The following is a 23,601-nucleotide window of genomic DNA, read 5'->3' on the forward strand; positions in this document are numbered from 1 at the left end:
CGAGGAATATCTCCCCGTATAAGGTCGTCCTGGCCTATAACTTCTTGCCTTCTTAACTGCTGTCTGGAGGAAGGAAATGGAAATCTATTTCTTCTGTCTTGAGGTAACCTCGCTGATTTACTTCCTTACATCTTTTGTATAATGGCCTCTAGTTTATTGCCAAATAGAGCACCCTCGTACGGTAAGGGCACCAGTCGGTTTTTGGAATGCATACCTGCTGACCACGACCGAAGCCACAGGGCCTTTCTGGCCAATACACCTGCCGCCATGGACTTTGCTGCAAAATCCAGCATATCCAAAGAGGCTTCGCACAAATACTCTATGCCTTTAAGCATGAAACCTAGACTTCTTCGCAAATATTGTCTCGAGATCTTTTCCCCCACATCTGTGGACAATACTGATCCCCAAACTCTCAATGCTCTGGAAACAGACGCAACAGCCACACCAGACTTTAAAGACCCCACTGAGGACATGTGTAATTTCTTTATTACACTCTCCATACGCTTATCCATGTCATCCTTCAGGACTGCCCCGTCCTCTAACAGAATAGTAGTTTTGGACACCATTTCTGCCACTGCAGTCGATGCGACTTTAGGCACTGCACACCAGCCCACAAATTGCTCATCCTCTATCGGGAATATACGATCAACTCGTTTAATATTGCCAAGTCTCTTATCAATGTTTTGCCACTCCTTAGACACTACCTCCTTCAATGCTTTGTGAACCGGAAACCACCTGTTCCTTCTGGATTTGTCCCCAAACAGAACATCCTCATCATCATCACCTTTATCCGCCTGCTTATAATTCATGGTCTTAAATATATTCTTTAAGAGACTGCCCACAAGTTCCAAGTTACATTTTCTATCCTCCTCTTTCTCCTCTGACTCCGTACTAGAAGCCTGATAATCAACATAATTGCAATCACCAGAGGCTGATTCATCCTGAGAATCAATACTAGCCAGGGATCTAATCTTTTATTTCCCTGCAAATCAGCCAGCTGTTCCTTAGTAACAAAGTATCTCTTAATCCAGTCCCTTAACACCTGTATCTGTCTGGATTGATTAGCCTGCTGAATATCACTCTGTGTACAGTCCTCACAGAACTTCACCTTCTCAGTAGAGGAAAAATTTTTTATCACAGGCTGCACACTGCCTATTTTTACACAGTCTCTTCTTAGGCGGAGACACACTACAAAATCACACCAAAATACTATTGAAAAAACCTACACTAACCAAGCTTTCCAGATAAAAAATTTAAAACAGAAAACAAAACTGAAAATCTAGAAAAACATGCCCTCTATGAGGACTTACCTCTTTTGGACACTGACTGGCTTTTGGGGGGAAGGCTCTCTTTCCATCCTGCTGGTAAGCACATATATCCTGCCCAGCTCATAGGAGTTTCTCATCACTCCTGGTGTGCAGCGCCATTTATTTTAAAACAAAACCATAGAGACAGGCGCTGAGCAGACCGTCCCACAGCCTAACCAGGACGGCCGCTCCAGCACTTCCGCCCGCTAGCCGCCGCACGCTGCCTCTCCTTACAGCGCTTCCGCCCGCCAGCCGTACATCCCCTTCACTGCGCTGCCCTTCCAGCCACCGCTACTTCCGGGTCCGCCGGAGACATGGGGCGCTGCGGCGAGCGGAGGAAACCTGCACCCGGGGAGACTGCTCTAGGCAGCGGTTCGGGAGGGAGAGGGACCAGCAGCATTACAGAGCGGGCGGACACCTTTAGCTGACAGCGGGGACTTACGTGACTGCCCCAAGCACACACAGCCTTCCCCAGGGAGCCACCCTCTTCCAGTACGGCTGCAATGAGGCGTATTACTGGGAAATAGAGGTAAATCCTGTAGCAAAAAACCATTACCCTGTCAAGCTAGGAGACAGGAAAAAGACTAGTGGAGGAAGGGGAGGAGCAGGGCTATATACCCAAAGTGGGTGGTCCCTAAGTGAGTAAAAAATTCCCTGTCTAAAGTTAGGAATGGGATACAATCCCAAGAGTAAGGGCTGCCATGAAGTAGTGTAGGAGAAAATACGTTTGTTTCATCACCGTCGACACTAGATTCAGTGTCTGTGTCTGGGTCTGTGTCGACCGACTGAGGTAAAGGGCGCTTTACAGCCCCTGACTGTGTCTGAGACGCCTGGGCAGGTACTAACTGGTTTGCCGGCCGTCTCATGTCGTCAACTGATTTTTGTAATGTGCTGACATTATCACGTAATTCCATAAACAAAGCCATCCATTCCGGTGTCGACTCCCTGGGGGGTGACATCACCATTATCGGCAATTGCTCTGCCTCCACACCAACATCGTCCTCATACAGGTCGACACACACGTACCGACACAGCAGACACACAGGGAATGCTCTTATCGAAGACAGGACCCCACTAGCCCTTTGGGGAGACAGAGGGAGAGTTTGCCAGCACACACCCAAGCGCTATAATATATATGGGAACAACCTTATATAAGTGTTGTTCTTTATAGCAGCTTAAATATATCAAAATATCGCCAAAAAAATGGCCCCCCTCTCTGTTTTACCCTGTTTCTGTAGTGCAGTGCAGGGGAGAGTCCTGGGAGCCTTCCTCACAGCGGAGCTGAGCAGGAAAATGGCGCTGTGTGCTGAGGAGAATAAGCTCCGCCCCCTATTTCGGCGGGCTTTTCTCCCGTAGTTTTAGATAACTGGCATGGGTTAAATACATACATATAGCCTCAATGGCTATATGTGATGTATTCTTTTGCCATAAAAGGTATTAAATATTGCTGCCCAGGGCGCCCCCAGCAGCGCCCTGCACCCTCCGTGACCGCTTGGTGTGAAGTGTGTGACAACAATGGCGCACAGCTGCAGTGCTGTGCGCTACCTTCATGAAGACTGAAGAGCCTTCTGCCGCCTGTTTCCGGACCTTCAATCTTCAGCATCTGTAAGGGGGGTCGGCGGCGCGGCTCCGGGACGAACCCCAGGGTGAGACCTGTGTTCCGACTCCCTCTGGAGCTAATGGTGTCCAGTAGCCTAAGAATCCAATCCATCCTGCACGCAGGTGAGTTGAAATTCTCTCCCCTAAGTCCCTCGATGCAGTGAGCCTGTTGCCAGCAGGACTCACTGAAAATAAAAAAACCTAAAAAAAACTTTTTCTAAGCAGCTCTTTAGGAGAGCCACCTAGATTGCACCCTGCTCGGACGGGCACAAAAACCTAACTGAGGCTTGGAGGAGGGTCATAGGGGGGAGGAGCCAGTACACCACCTAATCCTAAAGCTTTATTTTTGTGCCCTGTCTCCTGCGGAGCCGCTATTCCCCATGGTCCTGACGGAGTCCCCAGCATCCACTTAGGACGTTAGAGAAAAAAACATTAAGACTATAAAAATAAAATAAAGCCTAGGGCTGCTAAAAACCAGCAGCCCTCTGACCATGGTCTGGCTCCTGCCGCACCAAACAAAAAAAAAACAAAAACTGATTTGCCCGAGCCAGGAAGCGGGGATATATGGACAGGCCCGCTGCATCCTGGGAGGCCAGAAAGCTTTGACAGATTGGTGCAAATCCACTGTCGCTTCATCATATCCCAATGTTATCTTGTGGATAACCTATGGACCCTGCCGGAAAACAATATATCAATTAACACAATCTTGTTATGATTGTGTGCAGAACATCACACAATTGTAAAGCGCAACGGAATTTGCTGCGCGATATTATAATATATATATATATATATATATATATATATATATATATTATGAAGGCGCACTCAGTGAATCAAGGTATAAAGTAGATTTACTACAAATAACAAGCTCACATACATCAAGGTTTAAAATCACCGGCTCATGGAAATCGAAACCGCTGTCTCCAATGCCACTCGCAGCAGTCCGTCTCTCAGATTGCCGGCATGCAGTGATACTCAGGTCAGCGTCTCAGCTTACGGAACAGGTGTTCTTGGTTGGAACGAACACGTCCTTGTTTAGGCCACGCCCAACGCGTTTCGTCACTGTATGACTTCGTCAGGGGGTGTGGTCAGTATCTCCAACGATGTCTTTTTATATACGCACTGATTATTCACATCTTATATTCAGGTGTAACATATTACTATCAATCTTTATACAACAAATATATTTAGACATCTTATATCTTAATCTACTTGAATAAAAATATATATATTCTAAATAGACTTTATTTACAAAAAAGTATATACTAATATTTAAAAATATTTTCATAAAAAGGTCAGGAGAAAAAAACTATAAAAAGCATATAGCGAGCAGTAATAAAATGTCTATAACGAAGGTTCAATTAAATCAATGTAGAACTTGGGCAATACAGAGCAAATTGCTTACGACTTTTTATGGCACCAAAAACTTTAGACGATGCATATTTTATTCGGTACAAATTTCTGATGGTTTATAGAACGACTGATGGGGGTACGCGCCCACTAAGGAGGGGGCGACCGCACGAGTGAGAACAAACCAAGTCACCACCGCAACAGCCGGTTATCAATAAAAAAGATTATATGGATGAATCACAAAGAATACTGAGTGACGCGTCTACATATAAAACTCTGTGCAATGATCCCAGTGAAGGTATAATAAGTGATCTTAAGAAACTTCTAGATGATGGTTTGTTGAAAAAAAATGTATTGATCAAAATGAATATTCCTACATTCTTAATTTACATCCACGTATAGCTTTATTCTACCAGCTGCCTAAAATCCACAAGAGGTTAAATAAGCCACCGGGACGTCAGAAATTTGTACCGAATAAAATATGCATCGTCTAAAGTTTTTGGTGCCATAAAAAGTCGTAAGCAATTTGCTCTGTATTGCCCAAGTTCTATATTGATTTAATTGAACCTTCGTTATAGACATTTTATTACTGCTCGCTATATGCTTTTTATAGTTTTTTCTCCTGACTTTTTATGAAAATATTTTTAAATATTAGTATATACTTTTTTGTAAATAAAGTCTATTTAGAATATATATATTTTTATTAAAGTAGATTAAGATATCTAAATATATTTGTTGTTGTATAAAGATTGATAGTAATATGTTACACCTGAATATAAGATGTGAATAATCAGTGCGTATATAAAAAGACATCGTTGGAGATACTGACCACACCCCCTGACGAAGTCATACAGTGACGAAACGCGTTGAACGTGGCCTAAACAAGGACGTGTTCGTTCCAACCAAGAACACCTGTTCCGTAAGCTGAGACGCTGACCTGAGTATCACTGCATGCCGGCAATCTGAGAGACGGACTGCTGCGAGTGGCATTGGAGACAGCGGTTTCGATTTCCATGAGCCAGTGATTTTAAACCTTGATGTATGTGAGCTTGTTATTTGTAGTAAATCTACTTTATACCTTGATTCACTGAGTGCGCCTTCATCATTCTTTTTCAGTTAATTCTAACAGTGTGGTTACGCTGTTTAGAAGTGCCAGCACCGACATCAGAAACTACATACGGAGTTTATGGACCTATAACATTGATTGCACAACCTTGTTCTATCTATCTATCCCCCTGTGCAGAATACTCCCTCCCTGTGCAGAATATCTCGCTGTGCAACATACCCCTCTGTGCAGATCCCCCATCCCTTATGCAGATACACCCATCTGCAAAATACCCCTCTTCCCACTGCAGAACATCCTGCTGTGCAACATACAGTCCCCCTTCATGTGCAAATTCCACCAATGCAGATCCCCCTCAGTGCATAATAGACCCCTGTGCACAACTCACGCTGGCTGGACTGCTTCCCACCGCCGCTGTACTCACATCACGTTCCCAATGATGTACTGCACGGGTGCACGGCTGATGTCATGACGTCACCTGCGCAATTCATCATTGGGAACGCTCTGGGTGTGGAGCGCAGCGGCGGCAGCAAATACAGTTGTAATGAGGAAGTTGGTCGCTATCTACCGGTGTGAGCTCCTCAAGCTACCAGTAGATAGCGATCGACGTTTTGCCCAGCACTGTGGTAGGGTATACAGATTATATGCTCCACTGTGGCAGGGATTGGGCAAATATTTTCTCTGCAAAGTGCTGCAGAATGTGGGTGCTGTATCAATATATAGAAATAAATGATAACACATGAATCACAAAATAAGAATTTACTTACCGATAATTCTATTTCTCGGAGTCCGTAGTGGATGCTGGGGTTCCTGAAAGGACCATGGGAATAGCGGCTCCGCAGGAGACAGGGCACAAAAAGTAAAGCTTTAGGATCAGGTGGTGTGCACTGGCTCCTCCCCCTATGACCCTCCTCCAAGCCTCAGTTAGGATACTGTGCCCGGACGAGCGTACACAATAAGGAAGGATTTTGAATCCCGGGTAAGACTCATACCAGTCACACCAATCACACTGTACAACCTGTGATCTGAACCCAGTTAACAGTATGATAACAGCGGAGCCTCTGAAAAGATGGCTCACAACAATAATAACCCGATTTTTGTAACTATGTACAAGTATTGCAGATAATCCGCACTAGGGATGGGCGCCCAGCATCCACTACGGACTCCGAGAAATAGAATTAATCGGTAAGTAAATTCTTATTTTCTCTATCGTCCTAGTGGATGCTGGGGTTCCTGAAAGGACCATGGGGATAATACCAAAGCTCCCAAACGGGCGGGAGAGTGCGGATGACTCTGCAGCACCGAATGAGAGAACTCCAGGTCCTCCTTAGCCAGGGTATCAAATTTGTAGGATTTTACCAACGTGTTTGCCCCTGACTAAATAGCCGCTCGGCAAAGTTGTAAAGCCGAGACCCCTCGGGCAGCCGCCCAAGATAAGCCCACCTTCCTTGTGGAATGGGCATTTACATATTTTGGCTGTGGCAGGCCTGCCACAGAATGTGCAAGCTGAATTGTATTACACATCCAACTAGCAATAGTCTGCTTAGAAGCAAGAGCACCCAGTTTGTTGGGTGCATACAGGATAACAGCAAGTCAGTTTTCCTGACTCCAGCCGTCCTGGAACCTATATTTACAGGGCCCTGACAACATCTAGCAACCTGGAGTCCTCCAAGTCCCTAGTAGGCGCAAGGCACCAAAATAAGCTGGTTCAGGTGAAACACTGACACCACCTTAGGGAGAGAACTGGGGACGAGTCCGCAGCTCTGCCCTGTCCAAATGGACAACCAGATATGGGCTTTTTTGAGAAAAAAACCACCAATTTGACACTCGCCTGGTCCAGGCCAGGGCCAAGAGCATGGTCACTTTTCATGCGAGATGCTTCAAATCCAGATTTGACTGGTTTTAAACCAATGTGATTTGAGGAATCCCAGAACTACGTTGAGATCCCACAGTGCCACTGGAGGCACAAAAGGGGGTTGTATATGCAATACTCCCTTGACAAACTTCTGGACTTCAGGAACTGAAGCCACTTCTTTCTGGAAGAAAATCGACAGGGCCGAAATTTGAACCTTAATGGACCCCAATTTGAGGCCCATAGACACTCCTGTTTGCAGGAAATGCAGGAATCGACCGAGTTGAAATTTCTTCGTGGGGCCTTTCTGGCCTCACACCACGCAACATATTTTTGCCACATGTGGTGATAATGTTGTGCGGTCACCTCCTTTCTGGCTTTGACCAGGGTAGGAATGACCTCTTCCGGAATGCCTTTTTCCCTTAGGATCCGGCGTTCCACCGCCATGCCGTCAAACGCAGCTGCGGTAAGTCTTGGAACAGACATGGTACTTGCTGAAACAAGTCCCTTCTTAGCGGCAGAGGCCATAAGTCCTCTGTGAGCATCTCTTGAAGTTCCGGGTACCAAGTCCTTCTTGGCCAATCCGGAGCCATGAGTATAGTTCTTACTCCTCTACGTCTTATAATTCTCAGTACCTTAGGTATGAGAAGCAGAGGATGGAACACATACACCGACTGGTACATCCATGGTGTTACCAGAACGTCCACAGCTATTGCCTGAGGGTCTCTTAACCTGGCGCAATACCTGTCCCGTTTTTTGTTCAGACGGGACGCCATCATGTCCACCTTTGGTATTTCCCAACGGTTTACAATCATGTGGAAAACTTCCCGATGAAGTTTCCATTCTGCCGGGTGGAGGTCGTGCCTGCTGAGGAAGTCTGCTTCCCAGTTTCCATTCCCGGAATGAAACACTGCTGACAGTGCTATCACATGATTTTCCGCCCAGCGAAAAGTCCTTGCAGTTTTTGCCATTGCCCTCCTGCTTCTTGTGCCGCCCTGTCTATTTACGTGGGCGACTGCCGTGATGTTTTTCCCACTGGATCAATACCGGCTGACCTTGAAGCAGAGGTCTTGCTAAGCTTAGAGTATTATAAATTCACCCTTAGCTCCAGTATATTTATGTGGAGAAAAGTCTCCAGACTTGATCACACTCCCTGGAAATTTTTTCCTTGTGTGACTGCTCCCCAGCCTCTCGGCTGGCCTCCGTGGTCACCAGCATCCAATCCTGAATGCCGAATCTGCGGCCCTCTAGAAGATGAGCACTCTGTAACCACCACAGGAGAGACACCCTTGTCCTTGGATATAGGGTTATCCGCTGATGCATCTGAAGATGCGATCCGGACCATTTGTCCAGCAGATCCCACTGAAAAATTCTTGCGTGAAATCTGCCGAATGGAATTGCTTCGTAGGAAGTCACCATCTTTACCAGGACCCTTGTGCAATGATGCACTGATTTTAGGAGGTTCCCGACTAGCTCGGATAACTCCCTGGCTTTCTCTTCCGGGAGAAACACCTTTTTCTGGACTGTGTCCAGAATCATCCCTAGGCACAGCAGACTTGTCGTCGGGATCAGCTGCGATTTTGGAATATTTAGAATCCACCCGTGCTGTTGTAGCAGTATCCGAGATAGTGCTACTCCGACCTCCAACTGTTCCCTGGACTTTGCCCTTATCAGGAGATCGTCCAAGTAAGGGATAATTAAGACGCCTTTTCTTCGAAGAAGAATCATCATTTCGGCCATTACCTTGGTAAAGACCCGGGGTGCCGTGGACAATCCAAACGGCAGCGTCTGAAACTGATAGTGACAGTTCTGTACCACGAACCTGAGGTACCCTTAGTGAGAAGGGCAAATTTTGGACATGGAGGTAAGCATCCCTGATGTCTCGGGACACTATATAGTCCCCTTCTTCCTGGTTCGTTATCACTGCTCTGAGTGACTCCATCTTGATTTGAACCTTTGTAAGTGTTCAAATTTTTTCAGATTTAGAATAGGTCTCACCTAGCCTTCTGGCTTCAGTACCACAATATAATGTGGAATAATACCCCTTTTCTTGTTGTAGAAGGGGTAATTTGATCATCACCTGCTGGGAATACAGCTTGTGAATTGTTTCCCATACTGCCTCCTTGTCGGAGGGAGACCTTGGTAAACCAGACTTCAGGAGCCTGCGAAGGGGAAACGTCTCGACATTCCAATCTGTACCCCTGGGATACTACATGTAGGATCCAGGGGTCCTGTACGGTCCCAGCGTCATGCTGAGAGCTTGGCAGAAGCGGTGGAACGCTTCTGTTCCTGGGAATGGGCTGCCTGCTGCAGTCTTCTTCCCTTTCCTCTATCCCTGGGCAGATATGACTCTTATAGGGACGAAAGGACTGAGGCTGAAAAGACGGTGTCTTTTTCTGCAGAGATGTGACTTAGGGTAAAAACGGTGGATTTTCCAGCAGTTGCCGTGGCCACCAGGTCCGATGGACCGACCCCAAATAACTCCTCTTCCTTTATACGGCAATACACCTTTGTGCCGTTTGGAATCTGCATCACCTGACCACTGTCGTGTCCATAAACATCTTCTGGCAGATATGGACATCGCACTTACTCTTGATGCCAGAGTGCAAATATCCCTCTGTGCATCTCGCGTATATAGAAAATGCATCCTTTAAATGCTCTATAGTCAATAAAATACTGTCCCTGTCAAGGGTATCAATATTTTTAGTCAGGGAATCCGACCAAGCCACCCCAGCTCTGCACATCCAGGCTGAGGCGATCGCTGGTCGCAGTATAACACCAGTATGTGTGTGTATATACTTTTTATGATATTTTCCAGCCTCCTGTCAGCTGGCTCCTTGAGGACGGCCCTATCTATAGACGGTACCGCCACTTGTTTTGATAAGCGTGTGAGCGCCTTATCCACCCTAAGGGGTGTTTCCCAACGCGCCCTAACTTCTGGCGGGAAAGGGTATACCGCCCATAATTTTCTATCGGGGGGAACCCACGCATCATCACACACTTCATTTAATTTATCTGATTCAGGAAAAACTACGGTAGTTTTTTCACATCCCACATAATACCCTCTTTTGTGGTACTTGTAGTATCAGAAATATGTAACACCTCCTTCATTGCCCTTAACGTGTGGCCCTAATAAGGAATACGTTTGTTTATTCACCGTCGACACTGGATTCAGTGTCCGTGTCCGTGTCTGTGTCGACCGACTAAAGTAAACGGGCGTTTTAAAACCCCTGACGGTGTTTCTGAGACGTCTGGACCGGTACTAATTGTTTGTCGGCCGTCTCATGTCGTCAACCGACCTTGCAGCGTGTTGACATTATCACGTAATTCCCTAAATAAGCCATCCATTCCGGTGTCGACTCCCTAGAGAGTGACATCACCATTACAGGCAATTGCTCCGCCTCCTCACCAACATCGTCCTCATACATGTCGACACACACGTACCGACACAGCACACACACAGGGAATGCTCTGATAGAGGACAGGACCCACTAGCCCTTTGGGGAGACAGAGGGAGAGTTTGCCAGCACACACCAAAAACGCTATAATTATATAGGGACAACCTTATATAAGTGTTTTCCCTTATAGCATCTTTTATATATTTCTAACGCCAAATTAGTGCCCCCCCTCTCTGTTTTAACCCTGTTTCTGTAGTGCAGTGCAGGGGAGAGCCTGGGAGCCTTCCCTCCAGTCTTTCTGTGAGGGAAAATGGCGCTGTGTGCTGAGGAGATAGGCCCCGCCCCTTTTTCGGCGGGCTCGTCTCCCGCTCTTTAATGGATTCTGGCAGGGGTTAAATATCTCCATATAGCCCCCGGAGGCTATATGTGAGGTATTTTTAGCCAAAAAAGGTTTTCATTTGCCTCCCAGGGCGCCCCCCTCCCAGCGCCCTGCACCCTCAGTGACTGCCGTGTGAAGTGTGCTGAGAGGAAATGGCGCACAGCTGCAGTGCTGTGCGCTACCTTAAGAAGACTGAGGAGTCTTCTGCCGCCGATTCTGGACCTCTTCTCGTTTCAGCATCTGCAAGGGGGCCGGCGGCGAGGCTCCGGTGACCATCCAGGCTGTACCTGTGATCGTCCCTCTGGAGCTAATGTCCAGTAGCCAAAGAAGCCAATCCATCCTGCACGCAGGTGAGTTCACTTCTTCTCCCCTAAGTCCCTCGTTGCAGTGATCCTGTTGCCAGCAGGATTCACTGTAAAATAAAAAACCTAAGCTAATCTTTTCTAAGCAGCTCTTTAGGAGAGCCACCTAGATTGCACCCTTCTCGGCCGGGCACAAAAATCTAACTGAGGCTTGGAGGAGGGTCATAGGGGGAGGAGCCAGTGCACACCACCTGATCCTAAAGCTTTACTTTTTGTGCCCTGTCTCCTGCGGAGCCGCTATTCCCATGGTCCTTTCAGGAACCCCAGCATCCACTAGGACGATAGAGAAAATAGGATTTTAATACCCATCGGTAAATACTTTTCTCGTAGTCCATAAGGGATATTGGGGGAAACTAGTATGATGGGGTATAGACTGGGTCCAAAGGAGCCAGTGCACTTTAAATTTCTTCAACTGGGTGTGCTGGCTCCTCCCCTCTATGCCCCCTCCCACAGGCAGTTATAGGTAAAAATGTGCCTGAAGGAGAAAGGACATATGAGAGAGAGACAGAACATAACAAAAAAGGTGGTGAGACTTACATACCAGTACACCACTAACCTAGAACAACCAACAGCAGCAGCAACAGCTGAACAGGTAACTATAGAACAAGAACCTGCAGCAAAGTCACCGCACTGAGGCAGGCGCCCAATATCCCTTATGGACTACGAGAAAAGGATTTACCGGTAGGTATTAAAATCCTATTTTCTCTAGCATCCATAAGGGATATTGGGGGAAACTAGTACGATGGAGACGTCCCAAAGTTTCCAGAACGGGCGGGAACATGCGAAGACTGCTGCAGCACCGCCTGCCCAAACTGGGTATCCTTTGGCCAGGGTATCAAACTTTTAGAACTTCACGAAGGTGTTCTTCCTTGACCAGGAAGCTGCTCGGCATAGTTGCAAGGCCGAGACTCCACGGGCAGCCGCCCAGGAAGAGCCCACTGATCTTTTAGAGTGGCCTTCAGAGACTTAGGAACAGGTAAGGCTGCTGACACACAGGCCTGTTGGATAGTGAGCCTAATCCAACGAGTAATGGACTGCTTTGAAGCAGGGTAACCCTTCTTCTGCGGATCATAGAGCACAAACAAGTAATCTTTCTGACCTGAGCCGTGCGCTTGATATAGATCCTCAAGGCATGCACAGCATCAAATGCCTCCGGAGGAACAGAAGCGTCAGAACTGAATGGAATTTCAATAGGTTGATTCAGGTGAAACGCGGAGACAACCTTCAGCAGGAAGTGCTGCCTAGTCCAGAGCTCCGCTCTGTCCTCGTAAAAGACCAAGTACGGACTTTTACATAAGGCCCCCAATTCGGAGACACGCTTAGCAGAAGCCAGGGACAGTAACATCAGTCTTCCACGTGAGGTACTTGTCCTCTACTGTCAGAGGTTCATACCAAGAGGACTGTAGAAATTCCAACACCACATTAAAATCCCAGGGTGCCATAGGCAGAACAAAAGGAGGCTGTATGTGGAGTACCCCTTTCAAGAAGGTCTGAACTTCTGGCAACACTGCCAATTTCTGCTGAAAGTAAAATTGAGAGAGCGCTGAAATCTGGACCTTAGTGGAACCCAGGCGTAAGCCCTTATCCACACCAACCTGCAGGAAACGTAAGAAATGTCCCAAGTGAAACTCTGCAGGTGGATACGTGCGTTCCTCGCACCAAGAGATATCTTCTCCAGATATGAAGTTACAGGTTTTCTGGCCTGAACCACGGTAGCAATAAAGTTTTTGAAAAGGCCTTTATGATCTAGGATGTTTCGCTCAACCTCCATACCGTCAAACGAAGTCGCCGTAAAACCGGGTAGACGTACGGTCCTTGAAGATCGGCTTTTTAGTGGTAGAGGCCAAGGGTCTTTGACAGACATGTCCAGAAGATCCGCGTACCACACCCTCCGAGGCCAATCAGAATTGCCTGTACTGTTGAACTCCAGCCTGTAGCCATGAGAAACAAGATCACAGGCATCCTGGGAGGAAACCTCCCAGACGCAACTGAAGTGAAGCAGTCAAGCTCCCACCTCGAGATCCCCCTTGGGTGTGGATGGGCACCGTGATGCTGAGGCCTTTGTGTAAGCAGAACCGGTGGACTGTTCCTGAGAGCTGGTGCTTGCCAGTTTTCTGGACTTCCCTCTGGTGCCTCTAGCTGCATTGGAGGCACCTCTGGCCTTAGATCAAAACCTGTGAGACCGAAAGTACTGGAGAGATGGCCCCGGATAGGAGCGTCTTGCCAGCAGGGCCCCAGCGGGGAGAAACGCACAACTTTGGAAATCCAGGTATCTAATTCGAACCCAAAAAGCTATTCACCAGAAAAGGGGGAGGGATTCCACACTAAGTTTAGATTCTGCATCCGCAATCCACGGACACAACCACAAGGCCCTGCACGCCGACACTGCCATGGCAGCTGTCCTAGCATTAATGTTCCCCATCTCCTTAAGCGAATCACAGAGGACACAGGTAGTGTCCTGAATGTGCTTCAGGAGGGTTACCACAGTAACTAAAAGCATATCCCCAGAGAGGCCCCCCTGAATTTGAATGGCCCAAGAATGACTAGCATGGGTCATCCAGCAACCCGCAATGACTGGCCTGTGTGTTATATCGGCTGCTGTGTATATAGATTTCTCTATCGTCCTAAGTGGATGCTGGGGTTCCTGAAAGGACCATGGGGAATAGCGGCTCCGCAGGAGACAGGGCACAAAAGTAAAGCTTTTACAGGTCAGGTGGTGTGTACTGGCCCCTCCCCCTATGACCCTCCTCCAGACTCCAGTTAGATTTTTGTGCCCGGCCGAGAAGGGTGCAATTCTAGGTGGCTCTCATAAAGAGCTGCTTAGAGAGTTTAGCTTAGGTTTTTTATTTTACAGTGATTCCTGCTGGCAACAGGATCACTGCAACGAGGGACAGAGGGGAGAAGAAGTGAACTCACCTGCGTGCAGGATGGATTGGCTTCTTGGCTACTGGACATGAAGCTCCAGAGGGACGATCACAGGTACAGCCTGGATGGTCACCGGAGCCACGCCGCCGGCCCCCTCACAGATGCTGAAGCAAGAAGAGGTCCAGAATCGGCGGCTGAAGACTCCTGCAGTCTTCTTAAGGTAGCGCACAGCACTGCAGCTGTGCGCCATTTTCCTCTCAGCACACTTCACACGGCAGTCACTGAGGGTGCAGGGCGCTGGGAGGGGGGCGCCCTGGGAGGCAAATGAAAACCTTTAAAAAGGCTAAAAATACCTCACATATAGCCCCAGAGGCTATATGGAGATATTTACCCCTGCCTAAATGTACTAAATAGCGGGAGACGAGCCCGCCGAAAAAGGGGCGGGGCCTATCTCCTCAGCACACGGCGCCATTTTCTGTCACAGCTCCGCTGGTCAGGAAGGCTCCCAGGTCTCTCCCCTGCACTGCACTACAGAAACAGGGTATAACAGAGAGGGGGGGCAAAATAAATGGCAATATATATTAATATAAAAGCAGCTATAAGGGAGCACTTAATCATAAGGCTATCCCTGTCATATATAGCGCTTTTTGGTGTGTGCTGGCAGACTCTCCCTCTGTCTCCCCAAAGGGCTAGTGGGTCCTGTCTTCGTATAGAGCATTCCCTGTGTGTCTGCTGTGTGTCGGTACGTGTGTGTCGACATGTATGAGGACGTTATTGGTGTGGAGGCGGAGCAATTGCCAAATATGAGGATGTCACCTCCTAGGGGGTCGACACCAGAATGGATGCCTTTATTTGTGGAATTACGGGATAGCGTCAACTCGCTTAAGCAGTCGTTTGCCGACATGAGGCGGCCGGACACTCAATTAGTGCCTGTCCAGGCGCCTCAAACACCGTCAGGGGCTGTAAAACGCCCCTTGCCTCAGTCGGTCGACACAGACCCAGACACAGGCACTGATTCCGGTGGTGAAGGTGACGAATCAACCGTATTTTCCAGTAGGGCCACACGTTATATGATTTTGGCAATAAAGGAGAGGTTACATTTAGCTGATACTACAGGTACCACTAAACAGGGTATTATGTGGGGTGTGAAAAAACTACCAGTAGTTTTTACCGAATCAGAAGAATTAAATGACGTGTGTGATGAAGCGTGGGGTGCCCAGATAAAAAACTGCTAATTTCAAAGAAGTTATTGGCTTTATACCCTTTCCCGCCAGAGGTTAGGGAGCGCTGGGAAACACCTCCTAGGGTGGACAAAGCGCTAACACGCTTATCAAAACAAGTGGCGTTACCCTCTCCTGAGACGGCCGCACTTAAAGATCCATCAGATAGGAGGATGGAAAATATCCAAAAAGGTATATACACACATGCAGGTGTTATACTACGACCAGCTATTGCGACTGCCTGGATGTGCAGTGCTGGGGTAGTTTGGTCAGAGTCCCTGATCGAAAATATTGATACCCTGGACAGGGACAATATTTTACTGTCGTTAGAACAAATAAAGGATGCATTTCTTTATATGCGTGATGCACAGGGAGATATCTGCACACTGGCATCACGGGTAAGTGCTATGTCCATTTCGGCCAGAAGAGCTTTATGGACACGACAGTGGACAGGCGATGCGTAGAGGAGTTATTTGGGGTCGGTCTATCGGATTTGGTGGCCACGGCTACGGCCCGGAAATCCACCTTTCTACCTCAAGTCACTCCCCAACAGAAAAAGGCACCGACCTTTCAACCGCAGCCCTTTCGTTCCTTTAAAAATAAGAGAGCAAAGGGCTATTCATATCTGCCACGAGGCAGAGGACGAGGGAAGAGACAGCAACAGGCAGCTCCTTCCCAGGAACAGAAGCCCTCCCCGGCTTCTACAAAAGCCTCAGCATGACGCTGGGGCTTCGCAAGCGGACTCGGGGGCGGTAGGCGGTCGTCTCAAGAATTACAGCGCGCAGTGGGCTCACTCGCAGGTAAATCCCTGGATCCTGCAGATAATATCTCAGGGGTACAGGTTGAAATTAGAGACAGAGCCACCTCGCCGTTTCCTGAAGTCTGCTTTACCAACGTCCCCCTCAGAAAGGGAGACGGTTTTGGAAGCCATTCACAAGCTGTATTCTCAGCAGGTGATAGTCAAGGTACCTCTTCTACAACAAGGGAAGGGGTATTATTCCACTCTTTTTGTGGTACCGAAGCCGGATGGCTCGGTAAGGCCTATTCTAAATCTGAAGTCCTTGAACCTGTACATAAAGAAGTTCAAGTTCAAGATGGAGTCACTCAGAGCAGTGATAGCGAACCTGGAAGAAGGGGACTTTATGGTATCCTTGGACATCAAGGATGCGTATCTCCACGTTCCAATTACCCCTCACACCAGGGGTACCTCAGGTTCGTTGTACAAAACTGTCACTATCAGTTTCAGACGCTGCCGTTTGGTTTGTCCACGGCACCTCGGGTCTTTACAAAGGTAATGGCCGAGATAATATTTCTTCTTCGAAGAAAAGGCGTATTAATTATCCCATACTTGGACGATCTCCTAATAAGGGCAAGGTCCAGAGAACAGCTAGAGATGGGTTTAGCACTATCTCAAGAGGTGCTAAAGCAGCACGGATGGATTCTGAATATTCCAAAATCCCAATTAATGCCGACAACTCGTCTGCTGTTCCTGGGGATGATTCTGGACACAGTTCAGAAAAAGGTTTTTCTTCCCGAAGAAAAAGCCAAGGAGTTATCTGACCTGGTCAGGAACCTCCTAAAACCAGGAAAGGTGTCTGTACATCAATGCACAAGAGTCCTGGGAAAAAATGGTAGCTTCTTACGAAGCAATCCCTTTCGGCAGATTCCATGCAAAGGGATCTGTTGGACAAATGGTCAGGGTCGCATCTTCAGATGCACCTGCGGATAACCCTGTCGCCGAGGACAAGGGTATCCCTTCTGTGGTGGTTGCAGGAGGCTCATCTATTGGAGGGCCGCAGATTCGGCATGCAGGATTGGATCCTGGTGACCACGGATGCCAGCCTGAGAGGCTGGGGAGCAGTCACACAGGGAAGAAATTTCCAGGGAGTGTGGTCGAGCCTGAAAAAGTCTCTTCACATAAGCATTCTGGAACTAAGAGCAATCTACAATGCTCTAAGCCAGGCGGAACCTCTGCTTCAAGGAAGACCGGTGTTGATCCAGTCGGACAACATCACGGCAGTCGCCCATGTAAACAGACAGGGCGGCACAAGAAGCAGGAGGGCAATGGCAGAAGCTGCCAGGATCCTTCGCTGGGCGGAGAATCACGTGATAGCACTGTCAGCAGTATTCATCCCGGGCGTGGACAACTGGGAAGCAGACTTCCTCAGCAGACACGACCTTCACCCGGGAGAGTGGGGACTTCATCCAGAAGTTTTCCACATGCTATTAAACCGTTGGGTAAAACCAATGGTGGACATGATGGCGTCTCGCCTCAACAAAACACTGGACAGATATTGCGCCAGGTCAAGAGATCCGCAGGCAATAGCTGTGGACGCGCTGGTAACACCTTGGGTGTACCAGTCGGTATATGTGTTTCCTCCTCTGCCTCTCATACCAAAGGTATTGAGGATTATACGGCAAAGAGGAGTAAGACTAGTGGCTCCGGATTGGCCAAGAAGGACTTGGTACCCGGAACTTCAAGAGATGGTCACGGACGATCCGTGGCCTCTACTTCTGAGAAGGGACCTGCTTCAGCAGGGTCCTTGTCTTTTTCAAGACTTACCGCGGCTGCGTTTGACGGCATGGCGTTTGAATGCCAGATCCTAAAAGGAAAAGGCATTCCGGAAGAAGTCATTCCTACCTTGATAAAGGCAAGGAAGGAAGTCACCGCGAAGCATTATCGCCGTATTTGGCGAAAATATGTTGCGTGGTGCGAGCAGCGGAGTGCTCAGATGGAGGAATTTCAACTGGGTCGTTTTCCTACATTTCCTGCAATCAGGATTGTCTATGGGTCTCAAATTGGGATCTATTAAGGTTCAAATTTCGGCCATATCAATATTCTTCCAAAAAGAATTGGCCTCAGTCCCTGAGGTCCAGATTTTTATCAAAGGAGTACTGCATATACAGCCTCCTGTGGTGCCTAAGGTGGCACCGTGGGATCTAAATGTAGTTTTAGATTTCCTCAAATCCAATTGGTTTGAACCACTAAAGAATGTGGATTTGAAATATCTCACATGGAAAGTGACTATGTTACTGGCCCTGGCTTCGGCCGGGAGAGTATCTGAACTGGCGGCTTTGTTTTATAAAAGCCCTTATTTAATTTTCCATTCGACATAGGGCAGAGCGGCGGACGCGTCCGCATTTTCTCCCTAAGGTGGTATCAGCGTTTCACCTGAACCAGCCTATTGTAGTGCCTGCGGCTACAGACGACTTGAAGGACTCCAAGTTGTTGGACGTTGTCAGAGCCTTAAAAAAATATACATTTAAAGGACGGCTGGAGTCAGAAAATCTGACTCGCTGTTTATACTGTATGCACCCAACAAGTTGGGTGCACCTGCTTCTAAGCAATCGATTGCTCGTTGGATTTGTAACAAAATTCAACTTGTACATTCTGTGGCAGGCCTGCCACAGCCTAAATCTGTTAAGGCCCATTCCGCAAGGAAGGTGGGCTCATCTTGGGCGCCTGCCCGAGGGGTCTCGGCATTACAACTCTGCCGAGCAGCTACGTGGTCAGGGGAGAACACGTTTGTAAATTTTTACAAATTTGATACCCTGGCAAAGGAGGACCTGGAGTTCTCTCATTCGGTGCTGCAGAGTCATCCGCACTCTCCCGCCCGTTTGGGAGCTTTGGTATAATCCCCATGGTCCTTTCAGGAACCCCAGCATCCACTTAGGACGATAAGTAAATTCTTATTTTCTCTACCGATAATTCTATTTCTCGGAGTCCGTAGTGGATGCTGGGCGCCCATCCCAAGTGCGGATTATCTGCAATACTTGTACATAGTTATTGTTAACTAATTCGGGTTATTGTTTAGGAAGCCATCTTTCAGAGGCTCCTCTGTTATCATACTGTTAACTGGGTTTAGATCACAAGTTGTACGGTGTGATTGGTGTGGCTGGTATGAGTCTTACCCGGGATTCAAAATCCTCCCTTATTGTGTACGCTCGTCCGGGCACAGTACCTAACTGGAGTCTGGAGGAGGGTCATAGGGGGAGGGGCCAGTACACACCACCTGACCTGTAAAAGCTTTACTTTTGTGCCCTGTCTCCTGCGGAGCCGCTATTCCCCATGGTCCTTTCAGGAACCCCAGCATCCACTACGGACTCCGAGAAATAGAATTATCGGTAAGTAAATTCTTATTTTTAGTGTAGTCTATCTTCCTATCCCCAGGATCCTTCATGGTAAAAGGAGCCCGGGGCAGAGAACACCGCCTTTTTAGACAGGCGAGATACAGAGACATCCACTCCAGGGGGTTCCTCCCAAAATTAACTATCTTCAGGAGCAAATGGGAAAGTGCGCAAAAACTTTTTGGACACTTGGAATTTGTCTGGATTTTTCCAGACCTGTTTGAATAAGTCATCTAACTCTGTAGAATCGGGGAACGTGACACTAGGCTTGTTTTATACAAAGAAAAACGACTGCTGAGACGCAGTGCCTTCTAGAGGGAGCTTCAACACATCCCTTATAGCCGAAATGAGGGGGTTCAATACCCTGAGCAGCATCTGGATCCCCACCAACGGGATTCAGATCATCCCCATCATCCTGTATATCATCATCTGTATCAGATAGTATAGCAGGTAAACCACGCTTCTGTGGACCTGCATGAGAAAGGGGGGCTGTGCATCTGCCCTAGCAGCTAAATCTACAACAGCTTGTTGCAGCAGCTGAGTTTTCTGCACATCAGCAGTGAGCTGGGATGACATATCTGACATCAGTCTTGAGACCCTAACCAGTGGGGCTCTATACCCTCTTCCCCAGCACCTTCACTGATTTGTGAAAATTGACTGCATTGTTCACAAGAAACAGGGTCATTAGACAAGGGAGAGAAACTAGTGTGACCTACACTGCACAGCTTGTGTTTACCCATATTTCACAGTAAGCACAACATACACACAGACAGTTATAATGCAAGCCTTCCCTACTGTATGTGAGAGGAGACAGGTAGTAAGGACACCAGCATACCCCGAGCTGCACAGCCCCAGTGAGGCTATTAGCTCTCTATAATACAGTAACACTAGCAGTTATTGTCCTAAATAGGCTCAGGATAGTGTACACAAGCAGCTCTCCCCCCTTTGCTACACCCTGTACCAGATATCCACACAAGTGCTAGTCAAGCCCTGTTGTGCCAGTTCTACACAGGGGATCTTAGCGGGGACCCCCAGAGGGTCCCGTACGCCGTGCCCGTGGTCAGCTGCACTTTAAACCAGGGGACCCCCCCTAGCGGGGCCCCCGGTTTGTACCCACATCCGATGTCACCTTCAGGCAGCGTTAGGGGTGTGCGGCATGCTGCAGCTGTGACAGCCAAGGCAGTGCCCCGCTGAACCACCCCCCCTCTAGACGGTGGTCCTGCAGTGGTGAAGCGGCTCTGCACCTCATAAGATCGGTGAAAGCCAAAATCTTTACAGGGAAGGGGAATATGGGGAGAATGCAGAGACCAACAAGTCTCTAGTGTAGTTGCACCATCTAAATGCCAAGGTACAGCAGTGTTCCCCAATATGGAAGAAAGTTTACATTCTATAGATAACATGCAGAAACCACCTTTTATGGAAAATGTGTAAGAAAAATTAGTGACATGAAAAGGAGCAAGTTCAGAGCAGTTACAGCAGATTTATGGGGGGTACTTTTTAAAGCTTGGAGGTATTTTTCCAAACTCTGCCTCCAAACGTTAAGTTAGGAGCGGATTGGTTGTACTTTATAATAAGAGAGCGCAGTGGTTCTCAAACTCTGTCCTCAGGACCCCACACAGTTCATATTTTCCAGATCACCTGTGGATCTTTGAATTGTAAGATTTGTTCATATACCTGTGCCCAGCTAGACGACATGGAAAACGAGTTGTGTGGGGTTCTGAGGACAGACTTTGAGAACAACTTTGTTAGGGGAACAGATTCCTATCCATCAGCTTCTCCAAGCAATAGGTATGAAGTGGTGTAGTTTTAAAGCCTGTCAATGGCTCCATGGATCTAAAAAGGCAATATTGGATGCAAAAGGGAGTATTTTGCAGTTATCATAGCCCTTTAATATATTAAGTCCATAACGCAGCAATAAACTCACTTCAATCGCCTGAAAGGAACTCACCTTTCCATTATAGATCTCAAAAAAGGTCACAAAAACATCAAGATCCAAATCATTGTATCGAGGTTGTGAGAGGAGAAGAAACACGTCACGTGCTGCGGGGAAAAATACAACATAAAGAACAAGACTTAAACGACAATGCCCTCCAACCCACCTGCTTCCCCTCTAGCCGGTATACAACAGAGGAAAAACAGGCAGCTGTAGCCCTTCCACACAACAGATAATTTGAGGTCTTGAACTGGTAACAATATCCCCCAAAATTCTGCATCCAAGGGAAAAAAATAAACGTTTAAAAAAAAAAAAAAAAAAAAAAAAAAAAAGATTAATGGTAGACTCACCATTGTTAATTCTTTCTGTGAAGTACATTGGGTTCCACAGGGAAACATCGGGTGTAGAGATCGATCTTGATCCAGAGAGGCACCAACAGGCTAAAGCTTTAGGCTGTCCCAGGTTGCATTGGGGCCTCCTCTATAACCCTACTTCCAGGCGCTGGAGCTCAGTTTCGTTAACCAGTCCAATGTAGGAGCAGGTAAAAGAGAAGGCAGATGTTAGTCACATAGAACCACATTCTCACAACAGGAGAAGGGTCCAGCGGTTAATGCCATACAAACCCATAAAAGCTAGGTGCGTCAGGGTGGGTACCCTGTGTAACCAAATGTACTTGGCAGAAAGATTTAACAATGGTAAGTCTACCATAACTCCTTTTCTGCAGCAGGGTACATTGGTTTCCACAGGGAAACATCAGGTGATGTCCTGAAGCAGTTCCTCAAGGGAGGGGACGCGCCTTAGCGGGTATGAGAAACCAGCATCCAAAGGAAACATCCTGGGAGGCGGAAGTATCAAAAGGTATAGAACCTAATAAACGTGTGCAGAGAACCACATAGCCGCCTTGCACAATTGTTCAGCGGATGCGCCATGGCGGGCTGCTCAAGAAGGTCCAACAGACAGTAGAATGGGCAATAATAGCAGCAGTCCAGCCTGCACATTCACCATTGTAATCCATGTGGCCAGGGATTGCTTATTCGCAGGCCAGCCACATTTGTGAAAATCAAACCGTACAAAAAAGGGAATCTGACCTCCTGATATAGAGGTAGTCCGCACCCCATATACAGTACAAGTCATAAGGTTGGACACCTTTTATTTGAATGAGGAAGTGTCCAAACTTTTGACTGGTACTGTATATGGACAGCCTGTACCACATCCAAAAGACCGCTCTTTGGAGGATAAAGCCGAAGAGATGAAGGCCGAAACCACAATCTCTAGGTTAAGGTGAAAAGACGGCATCACCTTAGATAAATAACCAGGGCAAGTTCCAAGAACTGCCCGGTCATGATGAAGTATCAGAGAGGGTGGACGACAGGACAAAGTACCCAAGTCTGACACCCTCCTAACAAAGGCAACAGCCAGTAAAAACCGGACCGTGCCCGTAAGCCATTGAAGGTTCACAGACCCAAGAAGTTCACCGAGACTCTTGCAGGGCAATTAGGACAACAGACAGGTCCCATGAAGCCACAGGACAGACATAGGAAGGCTGAATCCGTAAGACACCCAGAGTGAATGTATGAATGTCAGGTATAGACAATCTTTCTCTGAAACCATACAGACAAGGCAGATATGAACCTTGAGGAAGGCCAGACGAAGGCCTAAATCCAGGCCTCGCCACAGAAAAGCCAGATTCTGGTAAACAATCTGACAGTGATCAGGATCGAATCCAGGTCACAGAGTCAAGCGGTGGGTGCTTTCAGTCCACTAGGCTATAGCCCCTAAGATCTGTAAAAGTCATATTTCTTATCAGCACACCAGCTGAAGTAAGAATTCCAGACCCTGTAATAAATCCGGGCAGAAGCCGTTTAGCGAGCTTTCAACACCGTATGGAAAACAGCATTGGAGATTCTCCGGTACTCAGGAGTGACGCTACAAGAGCCACGCCGTCAAAGCCAGTCTGAATAGACACAAGGGCCCTGTACGAGGAGGTCTGGGCATTGAGGAAGTAGAAGGACGCTCTGTCGACAGACCCTGCAGGTCTGAGAACCATTGCCGCCTAGGCCACGAACTTCCGCAGAATCCTGGGCAGGAGTGACACTAGAGGGAACGTAAAAAGCAGCCGAAGTTCCATGGAATGGCTAGTGCGAC

At 47.7% G+C, this 23,601-nt stretch overlaps 1 protein-coding gene across 2 annotated transcripts in view; it reads right to left on the minus strand.

The window, feature by feature from the left end:
- KIF2C (kinesin family member 2C) overlaps positions 1-23,601 on the minus strand; it is a 140,968-nt gene that overhangs the window by 65,955 nt on the left and 51,412 nt on the right. For both annotated transcript variants that reach the window (XM_063939459.1, XM_063939458.1), the window contains one exon: positions 21,472-21,563. In XM_063939459.1, coding sequence (XP_063795529.1) covers positions 21,472-21,563 — 92 coding nt within the window. The remainder of the gene's footprint in view (positions 1-21,471; positions 21,564-23,601) is intronic.

The sequence above is a fragment of the Pseudophryne corroboree genome, chromosome 9 (assembly GCF_028390025.1).
Source record: "Pseudophryne corroboree isolate aPseCor3 chromosome 9, aPseCor3.hap2, whole genome shotgun sequence".
NCBI lineage: Eukaryota > Metazoa > Chordata > Amphibia > Anura > Myobatrachidae > Pseudophryne > Pseudophryne corroboree.